Source organism: Trachurus japonicus, chromosome 15, assembly GCF_045865225.1.
Source record: "Trachurus japonicus isolate A0001 chromosome 15, Traja_1.0".
Classification (NCBI taxonomy): Eukaryota; Metazoa; Chordata; class Actinopteri; order Carangiformes; family Carangidae; genus Trachurus; species Trachurus japonicus.
In genome coordinates this window covers 11538123-11554625 of record NC_140921.1, presented here as the reverse complement: position 1 = coordinate 11554625, position 16503 = coordinate 11538123, and the positions used below count along the sequence as shown (strand labels likewise).

Below are 16503 nucleotides of genomic sequence, written 5' to 3'. Positions count from 1 at the left end.
ACGTAGCGAGCACTGCCAGACTAAAGCAATCAAATTCAGGCATGTGGAGCAGCCAAATAGGAACTGAAAAAAATGACGGATAAATGTTTTTGCACTTTATTACAAGGTCTTGACGTATTAGGTGGAAAAGAGCAAAAATAGAATCGTTGTTGGAACATTTCTCGTGGCGACTATGAGGTAACAATGAGAATCGAACGCCGCCGCTGAATATCGTCCCTTCTAGAATCCATTGTAATGTCTTGACTGCCCAGAGTGTACGGAAGTAGCATGCATCCATTGTGGGTGTAACAGGTGATTACAGTCAAGCAATATCTGTGAGCATTTTTTCGTCGGTGTAGTTTAGAGGGGGGGGAAAGCCTTATTTTTCTATCGCCACGTTGCTACCGATAACTGTGACAGCTCTGCAGCCGGGACATTTGTTTTTTACAGACTTATTTCCGTCCGGTAACTCCGAAGATTAAAAAAAATGGACAGGGACTCCACCGGTGTTGCAGGGAAAACCGAGCCGGCTTCGCCTTTGAGGAAAGATATTAATAACGACACCTGCGCAGCTGATTCCCCCACCTCCCCACCTGGGACCGGTGATGCTACTGATGTCGCCCGGGCCAGGTGGACTCTGCTACGACAGGTACTGTACAAGCAACACAGACACAGGCGTTTCTCCTGCTTTGAGATTTTTCTTTAGGCTATATTCGCACACATTTTTGAAAATATCTTAAATGTTTAGCGGGAAATCAGTCATTGGACATCTTTGGATGTTGTGTTTCCCCTAGAGTCTTTCATTCTCACAGCACACACCAGAACTCAACGTGTAGTTCATGCTCTCTTTATTGTGCAGTGTGGGTCACAGTTTTTAATTCGTAGCCTATATTTACCTTAAAGTACTTACAACAGATATGTGAAGAAAAAAAAATCAATAGAAGGAGGTAAATTAAGGTTTTTGCAATATCATTGGTTCTTTATCATTAGCTACAGTATGTGAACATAAAGGAATACAAGTCATGTCTGTCATGTTTTCTCCCTAACTTTGTCAATGTCCATACATAGGCTACAATTGTATAATGTATTGTAGATCACCAAAGATTTAGTCCTAGTCTAATAATAGCATATCTCATAACTTATGCTATAACTCTAGTACAGTGGAGAACTTGTCACCAGTTGTAATCCATCTCTCCCCTGTGGCCACGGAGGAGCTATAAATGTACTCACCTTGTGCACATAAGCAGTAGCTGTAAAAGAAGAGCTTTTAGTTTTTACCCCTACATGGTCATGATACAGATGTTACACTTGGCTGACAAGAAAAGCTCCCTGCAGTGGGTCAGTCCTGTATTAGCCTACTGCTGGCACAGTGATAAATCTACGACAGACAGACAGACAGACAGACAGACAGACAGACAGACAGACAGACGAACAGAGAGACCAATGATTCATTTAATTGTGTTAACTGCTCTATTTGTCTGACAGTTGAGAATAAAAAGATGTAAATTAAATCTGTACATCATTTTATTCTGATTGTGACATCATAGACCGAGTGTACAGTCAACTTTTGATGAACAGGAAAACTGCAAACTGATTTTGTTGAATGTCTGAGGTTGACTGCTGCATCATTTGAAAACCAAACCATTAAAAAGTCAATTAAAAATGAGAAATGTAAATGTCTTTTGCCTCCCTGGCATATTATTAGGAAGGACATTTGGTCTGTTGAACTGAAATGAACCACAGACGAAACAGAAAAACAAGGCTGACCAAATCTCAAGACTGTAAAGCTTATAAGAAGATTTCATGATTAAGTGATGAACTCTTTATTTCCACTCCAAACTCTCTCAGGTATTGCGTAAGAAGGAGGCGGACGCTCCGGAGGTCAAGCAGGTGTCGGTTCGAAGGTTTGCCACATTTGACCTCTTCAGCAGGAGAAGACTTGTGACCCAAGACCCCAGTGATACCTCAGATGACCAGTGGGTGGAGTACAGAAGTGTCTACTTTCCAGAGTACAGTGCCTTACTCAGGTGGGAACTCTTGAATGGATGCACATAAGGCTCCAGTATCATGCTGGCAAAGATAAAGCGTGTTGACATTGCACTATACTAGGGACAATTACACTTCAGTACAGCGTCAGTTTAGTCAGGTAAAAGTCAGTATTGAACAAGATCCAAGTTTATTTAGTCAGTGTTATGCTAGTTTTATCCTGAAGGGTTAAGCAGCATGATATACTATATTTACTTTTATATAATCTCCCTGTAAAAAGAAAAGTAAATGCACTACATGGTGTTCTTCCAGACTGCTGTACCTATGTATATCTCTGTGTCTCTCAGGGATAGCCTGGGGCCGCTCAGAGTTAATGAAGTGCTCAACAGTTTTGACAACACTGGTAATGTCTGTAAGTACAAATTTCATACTTTTTGCTTGTTTTATCAAAGTGTGTGTAGGATAATGTTCGCAGTGGAGTTCATTTTTACCAACACTGCTCCCTGCCTCTTATCTGTGACACACACACAAATGCACGCACACAACAACTTGCCTCATGCTGTGTGCTGTGAGTGTTTGATTGATGGTTTGATGCAGGTGGTTTGATTCTATCTCTGTGAATGGGAGTCCGTCTCTTGTGCAGCCTCTGCAGCGGTTTATCGTGTATGTACTCATTCCTCCCAACTACCTTCAAATGTCCTTTAGAGGGAAAGTGTATTGCAGTCTTATTGCTTCAGTAGACAGTGATGAGTGGTTTGGGAGTGAGAAAAAAGCATGACTCAAACAGGGATTTGCACATGCTTTATGATATGAAGTGGAGCAGCATCATTTGAAGCACAAGAGCCTTGAGTCTGACCTTCATTCTGTAAAGCACTTGGGAAGCTTTGGCTGAGTTTAGCTCTGGTTGAGTTTAATTCAGTTCTCTCTGTTCAGTTATTTCTTATGTTTTTATCAAAATAAAATCAATCATAGAGTTATTTCAACTAGACCTTGTAAGTGCATTATAACATGGAAAGCTAATATTGTTGCATCTGCATTTCGGATTTTACAATGATATTTGATCACTGAGTTATTATTAGTCAAACAATTGCAACATTTAGACAATGTAAGTTAGAAACAACAGCAACAAAAGCAGTACTAACAGTATGAGTACTGCTCGACTGTCATCATACTTAGGTGTGATCACTTTGGATTCATTACAAACCTCATCCTACCCATTTTTGCAGCCATTTGATGAAAGCCATGGGTAAGAGTTAACCAGCCAGATGGCTTCACAGGAGCCAGGGTCAGAGGTGAAGGCCATGGCTGGAGGCTACATCACTGCACACTGGGATCAGACTATAAGTCATGACAGAGCTCAGTGGCAGCTCTCATTCCAATCTGCTAGAATTGATCATCTCTTTTCTCTACATTGAGACAATAGGATCAATACTTATTTTTCTTTGTAGATAGATAAAGAAGAGGTCTTCATGTTTTTGCCTTGTGGCACTCAGCAGCTTCTCTCTCCTATGCTATGATGTAGGTGATTAAGATATCCTCCCCCATTTCTCTTCCCTCATCTTCAGGCATGCTTACAATATACCCCCCCATCCCTTGTTCTCAATTTAGCCCTTCTTACCCTTTCTCCACTTTCCTCCCTCCACCCCTCCATCCCTCTTTCCTCCCAGCTGGAGTCATGCTTGGCCAGATGGGTAACTGAGTTCCTGACTTGGCTGGTGGATTAGCACAGCCGGAGATGAGAGCATAGAGGAGGAGAAAGGGGGAGATGGTGGGTGGGCATGCCAGAGGTGGAGTGTGTGTGTCTATGTGTATGTGTATGTGTATGTGTATGTGTGTGTGTGTGTGTGTGTGTGTGTGTGTGTGTGTGCAAGGAGTGGAGGGCCACAAGCAAAGGGGACCTCATTCCGCAGACAATGAGCCAGCCATCTCCCTCCTGTTCTCCATCCCATGTTTGGGACTAGTAATGCGTGAGATCAATTAGGACTGGTTGAGAGGAGGCTCTGAAAGGCTCAGAGGTGACCCTGTCAGAGCTCAGGGGTATATTTTTGGGGGTGGGAGTCAGAGAGATTCTCCTCTAAATACACAAATGCACACACATTCCTAGTTATGCGCACTCTTCACAAAGCCACACACTTATGCGTGCAAAAATCTACACAGTGGTGCTAATAAACACATTCACTTTGCCCACCATCACACCCTCTCCACCTTTCCTGCTACCTTTATAATCCTCCACCCCTGAGGTGTGGACAAGCCCAAATCCTCGAGGTCCTTGTCCTCCTGAATAGCAGGCTAAAAAGCCTGGCCGGATTAGCTCACTGCCTCCAAAATGTGTGGACTCAGCTTAAAATTGCTACCCCCTCTCAGCATGAGCCTCTCTGCCGGTTATTGTGTTTGTCCCACCACTGTGCACGTATGTGAACAATATGTTGTTTCTTAAGGTGACGATAAGCTGGAGTCAATGGTTTCATTTCAAGACCAGAGGAGAAAGCAAGGAGTCTCAATGAAGACGTTTAAAGAAATGGAGTGTATATTGAGCTGGTATCATTTCACTGTGTAGACTCTGGAACATCAGGGCACTTCTAACCAACTTTAATAAGCATTGTATTACATTTGCAGAGAGATTTAATTTATTTGGATCTCCATTAGCTTTGGCAAAGCCATTGCTATTATTCATGTCCGAATGGAGCCACATATCTGCGTTGTTGCAGAGTTCTGGCATTAATTTAACTGATTATCTTATGTATATCGTTCTCTATTGTTACAGAGGGATTACAAAGGAACTTAAGGTCCAAACAACATTCAAGTCTAACTGTGTCTGATACAGTTTCATTTTCTGCTCTGTGTCGTGGATCTGAGGATAATCGCCATCCGCTGTGATCACACTCTGCATCATAATCACAGAGGGAGAAAGTAGTTAAGACTAAAATCAGGAGCCATTTGAACTCTGCATTCTTCTCAATGGGGAAAACCTTTGCAATTTGAATTGATGGGAACAATATTATTGTATATTTATTTAGCTAATCTGCACACAGTTTGCTGCAGAATATTTAGTGTTGGTGCAGGAGGTGAAAATATGACTTGCAGTTTTTTTTCTATTAGTCTATATGGACTCATTTGTTTCTGTGACTTTGTTTGTTGTTATTATATTGTTGCTCTTTTTGTTTGTAATTGCACTTGATGAGGTATCAAGCTGAAATTACCCCCTCTGCTGGTCATCTAAAGGTCATTTGTAGTTACATTTCAGACTGGTCTTGATCACTCTGAGCTATCTGAACTCTGAACTTCCGACCCTCCTGGTTCTTTAGCCGAGAGAGGAGGCTTGTAATTGTAAGGGAGCTTTGTGCAGGCGTTGTTTGGGGTTTTAGGGGTGCTTGTTTCCTGCAAGGGATCAGGATTTTTGAACACAATACAGGCCCTTGGGGTTGGGTGACTAAGAATGCATCAGAAGAGGTGTGTGTGCATATGTGTGTCTGTGTGTGTGAGAGGACAGAGCTTGTTGACATTGCAGGGCTTTTGGTAAGAGGGCTCGTTGGGCTGTGGGGTTACTTGTCGGGTTTCACATCGCAGGCAAAGGTCACGGTGACAGACTGGTGTGTCTATAGCAGGAATACATTGTCTTTGCTGCATGTTTTAATGTTTCTAATCGTCCACTGGAAGCCACAGAAGTCATTTAGAGCAATGCTTTCCCGCTTCCTGCAGTTTTGTGTCTTTGTGTGTTTGTAATCAAGAGCCAAGCATCCTAATGAAGCCTAATAGAGCCTTCTTCACTACAGCTGTCATTGTCTGAATGGCTACTAGCCTTTCAGCCTCTCAGTCATCCCTATTATCTCCCACAGACTTCACCTATCACCCCCGCTGGTAAATGCTATAAGCCCAGAATGTTTGAGTGTCATGAGAGCGGGCAGTGTGTTTTGTGTGTGTGTGTGTGTTAGCTGGTCATTTCTGTTAGTCTAGCTGATGTTTGTCATAGTATATGTTTGTGACATGGGTATGCTTTGGTAAAGAAAGGATAAATGTTGGCATATAACAGCCAATCATCACTGTACACGCCGTGTTGGACAGGTGTGTGTGTGTGTGTCTTCTGTATCCAGTACATCTATCACAGTCATGTGTGTTTAATGTGTTGCATGTAGTGTCTAAGTGTTCTTAGGGACTGTGTGTGGCTGTATGTGCACACATGCTTGTGCACGTGTATGTGTAAGTGTGTGTGTGTGTGTGTGTGTTGTAATAGGTGCCCCCCGTAGCCTCCCCTTGTGCCAAGCCTTTAGCGAAGCCCTGTTTGCATAATTATGCTAATTCATTGTGCCATAGTGCTAATTAGACCTTGTTAGACAATAGCGCTAGACTGGGAGCTGGCAGGCATACACACACATACACAGACACACACATACAGACACACGCTCACTCAGACAGTTGTGTCAATGACAAGGTTTGTGGTCCCCCTCTGCGCTGTTTATAACATGCTCTCTATAGAAATGGTTCTCTACTGGTGTGCTTTGGACTGAGCTCAGGTGTCTCTTATGATTTTTATTTAAGCTAATGGAACAAAAATCAATGTGAAACACCACAATACAACACAAGCTCCCTTACAGTCAAATGAAATTGCTCCATGCCCATATTATCATTCTTTCTTATTCCCCAGAGCTGCTGTTAATTGCTCCTTTGCCAGCAATTTGTTATATTTTTCTTAATGCCACTTTTCATTTACATGATTACATATCAGTTATATATATATTATATCATTGTACATGGTGGTAACTAGTAATACACACCTCAATTTACTCTCAGTGCAGATCCATGCAAAACACATTCATTTAATATCATTGACTCATTGTCATACAGCAGCATCTTATTTTCCAAAATGGATGGGTGGCATTAATGATACATGAAGTAACTTATTTGCAATTAGATTTCAAGTTAAAAATGTCAGTAGTAGTGTTAGTGGTGTCTGAGTTTTAAATGCATGAAGAAATTCTACTGCTTGAGTTGAATCAAATTAGAGTCAGGTAACCATGGGCTTTCTCTTTATCCTTTTTTTTTCTTTTTTATGGCACATTGTTCTTAATGCACAAAGCAGTACTTAGATGGAAGGTTGATTAAATGTGACTATAGCCATGCAATCTGCACAGGGACTTATATTTTTACAGGTGGATGTTGCTGGTAGCTATAGGTCTGTGACAAAAGAGTTTAGTTTTTTTTTCTCCAATATTTAATTTGTCTGCTTTAAATGGAGTAATTGTTTTTTTTCTTTGGTAATAAAAGTGGAGCAAACATTTAGGATAGACATTAAGAAAGTTGCTTAACATGTTTCAAAGATGTGAATCATAACAGGCACAATTAAATTCCATTTTGTATGATGCTTGATTCCTTTGTTTGGTCTTTACAGCCGGATAAAATGACAGACTGAAACACTTCTTAACTGCATATTTACCCATTGCCGCAATAATTGTTTCTAAGTCTATAATTTAACCACTAAATACAAAAAGACCGTCACACAGTAAGTGGATGTGGCTTTACAAAGTGTGCTTGCAGTGTGTGTTGTGTTTGTGTCACTTGGTGGTGTAGGAGTGGGGGTTGGAGGTAGTGTAAGCAAGACTTGAGTGGCTTCAGGGCACATTGAAAGAGTTGCCGGTTGACTTAATTGTAAGTAATTGATTTTCGCTTCTGTAGCCTTGTCTCCTCCATCCGTTCACTGGAGGAAACAAGAAACAGGGACTTGCCTGAAGTACTGCAGGGTGTTGGAGGCTTCTTGACATCCCAGAAATAAACAATCACCACACTACTTGCGAACACAACTTGATGCTAATGTGCAGATGCGGACATTCAATGTTTACGTGCATGCACAAAGACAAACATACACACACATGCGCATGCACATGGGGGCTGAAATTCCCTGCAGTAAAGCACCATTATGACTTTGAGCACAATTGGGATTGAAGGTGAGCTGTTGGGTGTAGCTTTGCTCAGGGAGTCCTCTCCCATTATAGCCAGCAGTTGATTATGTGAATTTGTGCATGACTGAAAGAGAGTGAGAGAGGGAGAGTGTGTATGTGTGTGTGTGAGTGCGCGCCTAGATGCGTGTGCACGTGTGCACTATTACCAGTAAGCGGTGGGGATTAAGTTCAGGAAATGAGTAGAGCGTTAAAGGGTGCTTCCCTGCCCAGTGCTCTTGCATTGTCACCATTGCTAATACTCAGCTAATTACAAGGACATACTTTAACAGCAAGCTCAGTCTGTAACCCTCATGTCTCTCCACTCCGTTCCCTCCCTTTCTTAGGTTACCCCCTTCACCCTAGAATTAGGGGATGAAATGAAAGAGAGAAAGAAAAAAGAAAGAGTAATAACAGGACGCTCCCCTCCCTAAAAGCTCGCCCTCCCTCTGGACGGATACAATTATTGGATTTTTCTCCATTTAAGTCACCCAACCCCTCTGTGCCCCTCCTGGCAATGTCCCCCATGGTGCCTAAGCTGAGCACACACTGGCCCCTCCACCCAAGACACACACACACACACACACACACACACACACACACACACACACACACACACACACACACACACACACACACACACACACACACACACACACACACACACACAAAGAAAGCGAGTCAGTGAGACTACATCACTGGATTGTGATCAACATTTTGGAGCTGTGCCATCTAGTCGACTTTATCACCAACTTTCATTGAACGACACTCCATCCTGTTGACTTTAAAGCTTTTATTCATGCAAAACGCTGAAGTTAAAAATGTATAAGATGTGTTCAAAAGCTGAGGAGACATGCTCCAACCGTGCTGATAATTCCCTCAAGTAGTTATTCTTTATTAGTTGCTATGCCAACATTTGTGGCAAACATAGCAGGAAAAGCTCTTGTTTCACCTTAAGAAAAACTATCTTTATGCTACCTTTGTCAATACATTCATATTGTGAGTAACATAAATCTGTGCACAAACACAAATGTGCTGAGTATGCCTCCATTAGAGAGCTTAGTTATTAGTGCATGAGAGTTAATTTGGCTCTCCTCCCTCTTGTACCCATCAAGTGCACCACTGTGTACTTCCAAAGGCACAAGTGTGCACATGCAAGTGCATGAGTGTGCGTGTGTTTTGTTTATGGGTGTGCAAATCTGTGTGTGAATGTCCCTGATGATGTTTTAAAACAAACAGATGATTAATGTGATTAGTGTGTTGGTGGGGGAGCTATGGTAAATAGCAACATGGCCATATGGGAATCCGTTTTGGCTCCACTCCAGATACTGAGTTGGTATGTGTTTCAGCTTTTCTTTGCTTTGCATTGATTTCATTGTTATCACTCAATGTAAAGCTGTAAAGAAAAATAATACAGCTTTTAAATACCACATTTGTATTCACATTTACAGCACAATGGCATAAGCTGGTTGTTTTGTGAAGTAGGCCTATTGCATTTTATTGTCTTCTCCAGAACAGAGATATGAGGCTGTTTGCTGGTAAACCCTTGTGGGCATCCAGAAGATCAAGAGCAAGAACCTTTATTTTATCTGCTGGAACATGGACTAAAAATTCAGTTCCTGGTTCCTCCTGACCCCCAAAATTGTACAAAGTCTTGAGCTATGACTCATTTTAGTGGCTTTGATTACATCCGATGTGTAATCCACTGTCTCACTGTAAGTTAGAGCATGCAAAATACATTTATAAGTGTAAATAATCATCAATTGGTCAATACTTGGTCCCGACCCATGGGATTCCTTGTTCCTAGGACTGTTCTGTCAAAAAGCCCCTACAGAGCGGCGAAGCAGCTGCTTATCAGCCGTCAGCCTGTCAACATGTCTGTGCTAATGTGTTTGTTATTTAGCTAAGCAGCCATTAACTTCCTCTGTGACTCACTGTACAGCTTTAATGCACAAACTGCTACAGTCACTTGTTCACTCTGTCAGTCTCTCTCTGTCTGGAGACTCTGTAAATAGCCCCACAGGGGCCTTTAACTGTCAGTTGGCACAGTACTAACGCTAGAGTATGTGTTGACGCTAATGGGTGTGCTAAATGCTAATGTGAGTTAGTATAGGCCTCTGAGGGGAAAGTTAACTGATTTTCAAGTGGCCCTCTGAGACTCGGCCCTAATCACTAACTAGCTGTAGCATCTCTCTGGGGCTGCTGCGGCTACGCTAACAGCTAACTGCCTCAACGTGCTGTGACTTTGCTCTTTATCACAGAGTCTTCATTTTAAATCATTTTAGAACAATTATCTCTGTTAGACAAAAGTCTTTGTTAAGGAAGTTATAAAGACTGAACGAATGAAATGGTGACAACAAAACTTATTATCATCATTATTATTAAGCAGTTTCACATTTCCTCCAGCTGTCTTTCTGTCAGTCTCTCTCTCTCTCACACACACACTTGCTGTCACACACATGCACACTTCTCTCTTACTCTGTGGCTCTAGCTGTCCACAGCAGGCCATGGCGCCACAGACCTTTGTGTTTGCCCACTGAGGCTGAAATATACTCTCTCTCTCTCTTACACACACACACACACACAGTTAAGAGGGAGAAAGGGGGACATTAGATAGATGTAGTGACTGAGATTCCCAGTTGTATGGTGACACCCTGCAACCTGTTCCTCATGCACCATGAGTTTGTATGATGAATACACGACTTAATCATTTCATTAACCAGTATGACAATTCCTTTATTTATACATATCCTATAATGAATGAATGAATGTTTTATTTTCGCCACCACTGTGGCCCATCCCATATGAGATTACATATATATATATATATATATATTACACCTGTTTACACTTGTAATGTGTTTCTCATGTAATTGCAAGCACACAAAAATCTTAACTAAAGCTATGATTGAACACATTTTGTTGATTTAATTGGTTAAGTGATCCCTTAGTGGCAGTTGTAAAATCCATGGCTGCCTTTTTCTTTTTAGCTGATGTATTTAAACCCAAGCAAAAAGCTGTATTCTAGGGGGGAGGAGTGTATTCTTGAAGGCTCATATGGACACAGACACAACGGTGATATGTGCCTGTGCACTTAACATGTAAGTGTGTGTGGGTGTGTCTCAGTGGGGACAGAGGGGATTACAGGAAGATTGGTGTGCAACCAGGTTGCTAGACGGATCTCCTCCAAACTCCCTGTGCTGCCCCACTGGGTCTTTCATCAAGTGTGTGTGTGTGTGTGTGTGTGTGTGTGTGTGTGCTCGCAGGGCTGGGTCAGAGAGCTGGGGTTAAGTGTGGGATCACAGATGGAGACATAATTTTTCATTGCCCTGCATCTTCTCCCTTGATCCCTCTCCTTCTTTCACTACCCGTCTGTGTCTTTTGACTTTGTTTCTTATTGTGTTTTTAAGTGGCTCTGTTGAAGCAGCTTTACAGGCGTTAAGACCAAATCACTTTAAAATCCTTACAACTAGCACCTTAACTGTGTTTAGGATGAACCTCACAGTTAACTCACACACACACATACACGCCATGTGATGCGTCAGAGGTTTATCTTTTGGTAGGAAACAATACCATGACATGCAGAAAACTCAACAGATGTTGTATTTAAACTAGACCACATAGTACAAGATACAAAATCTTTGAAAAAGAATCACTACTTATTTAAAAGCTTATATGATCAGTCAAATCTCCACTCACTACAACTTATAGTTTCAGATGGTTTAAAAAAGCTACATTGATGTTGGTTATTAGTGAAGAAATTGACGATTGGATAGTTATTTTCTTACTATTTTATTATTGATTAATTTTTTGGTAGAATAAAAAGCATGAAAAAACAATTTTCAGGTTTTTTAATGTGAGGATTTGCTGCTTTTCTCTGCTACATATCATTTGAAGTTCAGAACAAGACGGATGAGATTTTGAACTTTCAATTCAATGTAATATTGTACATAAATGATTTAAACATCTGGTTGAAATGTAAATCTGATGAGAGGGTTGTCTTTTTTTCTAGTAAGTAAACAGTAAATCAGGGATGATTGGTAAAAGGCGTTTCATGGTGAGTTGTAGCTCACCATGTCAGTGCTACAGGTTCTAATTTTCGCTTCCTGTGCTGCTGGTAACAGCCTCCCTCCCAGTTCCATTGCTTTCCACTCTCTCTGCTGTGCTTCTTCCCTCCCTCTCCGCCTGCCCCTCACTCTCTCCACCCACCAGTGATTGCACAATCTTCCCATCACCACCACAATCATAACAGCCCAGGTTCTGTGCCAGTGTGTAACCACTGCCAGTCCATGCACACACATACTGACACGCACACTCATGTGCACACATACATGCACACAAACGCACATGTGTCCAAGAGGAGAAATACAGTTGGAGCTTTTATGCTGCTTTCCCAAGTGGCTGTTTTCGAGCGCAACCACAATGGAGGGCCTAATGTGGATTTGTTTAGAGAGCTGGTTAATTGGAGTGGGATGCTCTAATTGCACCTCTTTCATGGCGTGTGTGTTTGTGGATGTATGTGTGTGTGCGAATGTGTGAATGTGAGTGTCACCTGGCTTTTGTTTGGACTGTGTGTGGGAAAACATTTGCTCAGCTATAACTACACTACACAAACACTATAAGCTACATAACCCACACATAAGGGGTGTGAAGTGTCTAAGTACAGAGAGCGAGAGAGAAACAAATAGCGAGAGAAAGAAAACATGAATAGTACGGCGTGGAATCGGTTATACGCTACTGTATGTGCAGAGGCCCTTGTTTATGTGAATGCACGACTTGTGTTTGCACACGGGCATCTATACAGTGCTTCCCTCTGTCTCTTTTTGTTGGTGTTATCCCCCAGTTGGGGGTGCTCTAAGTCCTTGTATGGCTCGGTTACTGCTTGTGTGTGTGTGTGTGTGTGTGTGTGTGTGAGAGTGAGTGTGTGTGTGCATGGATGCCTGGCTGTTTGTATATCGAAACTACGTGCCAGTTTGGCATCTGTTTTATCATATGAATGTCCTGGTGTGCCTTTTTAAAGGGGCACACTAAACTCCCAGATGTGTTGACAGTGTTTTCCACCACTACCTTCAAATCACTAGGGAATGGGGTTCAATCCAAGGAACTCTGGAGATGTCGTGGTGGCTCAGCGCATTACTTAGAAGTTGTTCTTTTCATTCATTTGTCACCCATCTGTTTGTAAAACCTCATAGACTAACCCCATCAACTAACGGAAACAGGTTTGGAAAGGAAAAATTAAAAAACTCAAGTCTAGCATAAAAAAGTCTCTCCCTGCTCCTCATCTGTGTCAGTTTGTTTTCCCCTTGAACTTCCCCTCTTCACTTTCCATCTGTGTCCGTCCATGTTGGTCTCAGTCCACTATCTACTTGTGACGATTGTGTGTTTGTGTGTGTGTGGGGGGGTATCTCTGTGTGAGTGCAAACACATGGCGTGCCCTAAGTGGGCCATAGGCCTAAAGCTAATCAATGATCGTCATTTAAGGCCATTCTCATCCAGCAAACACACACACACAGACGTGCACACACATCGCAGTGCTTTGGTGATCAATTGAAAATAAGTGTCATTCACTTCTGCTCGTCTGCTAAAGGACATGGACAGGACGGCCTGTCTCTATTACTCTTTCTACTTTCTCTGTTTCTTTGTGTACCGCTGTGTTTAGTTTTCTTTCTTTGGCGTTATGAGACAAGAGAGTGATCTCTTTTGTTAGCATAAGTGTATGTGTTCACCTTTCTTTTTTGCTTGTGTGTGCCCCCTGTGTGTGTGTGTATTCATGTGCACGCATGTGTTTGCAGGGTCAGTCTAAATGGAGATGTATTATTAGAAACCATTCTGAGCATGGTCACTGCAGTTCTCAAGCAAGGCAATCAGATCACTTAAGAGGCTGCTTGGTCCGTGGTCTATGGCCTAAAGCTTCCTGTCTCCTCTTATATGCGTCTCTCCCTCTCTATCCTTTAATGCCCCTCTCCAACGCACACAAAAACCCTGGCAGCCATGGCCATCACCCCTTATCTTCTCTCTCCTCACCCTGCCCCTTCTCCTCTCTACCACTCCTGCCTCCTGTCCTTTACCTCCATGGGGGGAAAAGGACAAGGTCATGAAGATAAACATAGAAAAGTGAAAGTGGAATAGAGAGAGAGACAGAGAGAGCTGAAATGAACCATCTCATTTGGACATTAGCCCCTGGGCGGCTGTGGTGAGAGGCTAGCTAGCCTAGCGGATAATGCCCAATTGTGTATAAGGCATTATTTAGCTTCAGTTAGCCAGCTGCTTTGACAAGCTATTACTGGAAAGAATGAAGAGAGCATGGTACGACTCACTCTGTGTGTGTGTGTGTGGGTGGGTGTGTTTGAGAGAAGAGAGAGACAGGTGGCTTTACTTACACATCACTGATGCTCATAGTGGGCATCTCACACTAATACACACTAATACGGGTGTGTATTTTTGTGTGTATGTGTGCGTGTCTTGACAGCATGCTTAGTGGACTGTTTCCATCCAGGCGTGTTGCACAGTGATGGACAACATTACCACACAGGGTCAGCTCTTTGTGCTGCATATGAACCTTGTTCACTTGAGTAGGCTGTTTAGTGAAAGGTCCCTTAACCCTGTTGACACTGAGGAGTCAGAGATAGGAAAACCCTTGAATCTGTTTGGAACCATTCAAGGCAGATAACAAATAGACATCCAGAGCAAAGATATTTTACTTGTTGATATACAGTAAAGGTTGACAACCTTTAATTGGAGAAAATGAAATTTATTTTCTGAAAAATGCCTTTAGTACAAACTTATTAAATTTGCAAACCATGTTCCTGTTCATATATCTTCTTTGTCTTTGGACGTAAAGGTTGAGAAGTTTTCCCCATAATGAGCCGGAAAGAAGAGACGTGTTAGAAGTTTTCTTGCTCAACTAATTTGAACACATTACTTTTGTATATCAAGGAGAGAGTTTGATATGGCAGCATTAATCATGACATCAAGGTGATTTGTATATCCTTTCCCAACCTAAAGGTTCCAACACAATATATTAGACGAATGTTTTTTTCTCCACAAAGTGAAGGCACCACATAACGATTCATAAATATTTTAAGTGCCACCTATTGTATGATTGATAGCTTCATTATAGAAGGCATGATTAATTCAGTGGTTCAACAAGTGACTTCATTTTGTCCAACTCTGCTGTTGTGTTGTCCTACCTTTCTTTACTGTTCTGTTTGCCTGTGCTGTAACGTGTCAGTGTATAGTCTGTGGCCTGGCTCCATTATGATACTGCTGTCATCATCAACTACAGATGCTTTACTCTGTGTGCCTCTGCCTCCTCTTCCTTTGTTGTCAGATGCATTTATCTCTTTATCTACTGCAATGCACATAAGCTGTGCAAACTCCTGACCACTCAGAGGATCAAAACACCTATTCCACTGTTATACATGTTCCAGTTTCTGTTCTCTAAGTGCCAGTGTGACCAAGGCTACTTATCAGCTGGTATCCACTCACTCTGCATTAATGTTTGCAAAAAACTTAGAGCAACTGTGTTTGAACTGAGCCGCTGCTGTTCACTCTGAAGGAATCTGTACAAATTTTTTTAGTTGTTTACGAATGTGCAAAATGTTTTTTAATGTGAGACACACAGTGGCAGAGAGGACAGTGGAAAATCAATGCAATTCCTTAGTGCAGCCGGTTAAATGTACAGGTCAATATCCATGGCTTTTGAAAATTGTTTGATTATTATTGATGTATTTGTATTACATGTTGTTATATATTGTTATTTTTAATTCTCAGTTTGCAGTTGAGGGAGAGGTCATCCATCCTAAACAACCATAGGTCACTTGTCACTACTCACAGATATGACTCATTAAAGTGGACAAATGGCAAACTTACCAGACCATCATCATTATTAGTGGTCATGGTTTGGTTTTAGCCTGAAATGACTTGGTCAGATCCAGGCACACATCAAGTTTCAGGTTCAAGTAAGAACTTTGTTATGGTTAGATAAACCTTTGTCATCATAGTGGCAACAATATCATGCAGACAGGGTTGTGGAACGGTCACGGTTAAAAAAAGCAACACTGATTATTGGTTTCATGTGGGAAACGAACTGTGGTGTCCCGTGTCAAAGTCCTGCATTTTGTCGATCCATCCATCCATTCATCCATCCACCGCAGCCTCCCCCTACTGAAGCATTTTTCACTCTGTGTAATACGTCACCAGACTTCACTTCTACCATAATTACTATGATTGCTAATGTAACTATGGGTCATAACAAGCTGCTTCCACAGATGACCTATGAGTTGTGTCTGGAAAACTATTAGATAAAACATGGAGACTTAGAGAGAAGAGGAGTGAGGGAAGAGGAGAGGAGAGGAGAGAGAAGAGGAGAATGTCTAATAGAGATATATCATTACACTGTTATACGTGTAATCTATTGTGCTGCCATTGAACAGCAGCAGCATGGGCTTGGCAGTAGGCCATGCACACACACACACACACACACACACACACACATACACACACGCTGTGCCTCCAGTGGGGCAGTAATAGAGGGTGTGAGTGTATTAGTCGCTACAGTCCAAGTGTTAAGTGCTGGCCTGGTGTGTGTGAGATCGATGACAGCCGG

General features: G+C 42.0%; 1 protein-coding gene across 2 annotated transcripts in view; it reads left to right on the top strand.

Moving 5' to 3' along the window:
* The first annotated feature begins 253 nt into the window (after nucleotides 1–253).
* Nucleotides 254–16503, top strand: part of camkmt (calmodulin-lysine N-methyltransferase) — a 99787-nt gene continuing 83537 nt past the window's right edge. For both annotated transcript variants that reach the window (XM_085799585.1, XM_085799586.1), the window contains exons 1-3: nucleotides 254–628; nucleotides 1828–2006; nucleotides 2313–2377. In XM_085799585.1, coding sequence (XP_085655711.1) covers nucleotides 467–628; nucleotides 1828–2006; nucleotides 2313–2377 — 406 coding nt within the window. In that variant the 5' untranslated portion in view covers nucleotides 254–466. The remainder of the gene's footprint in view (nucleotides 629–1827; nucleotides 2007–2312; nucleotides 2378–16503) is intronic.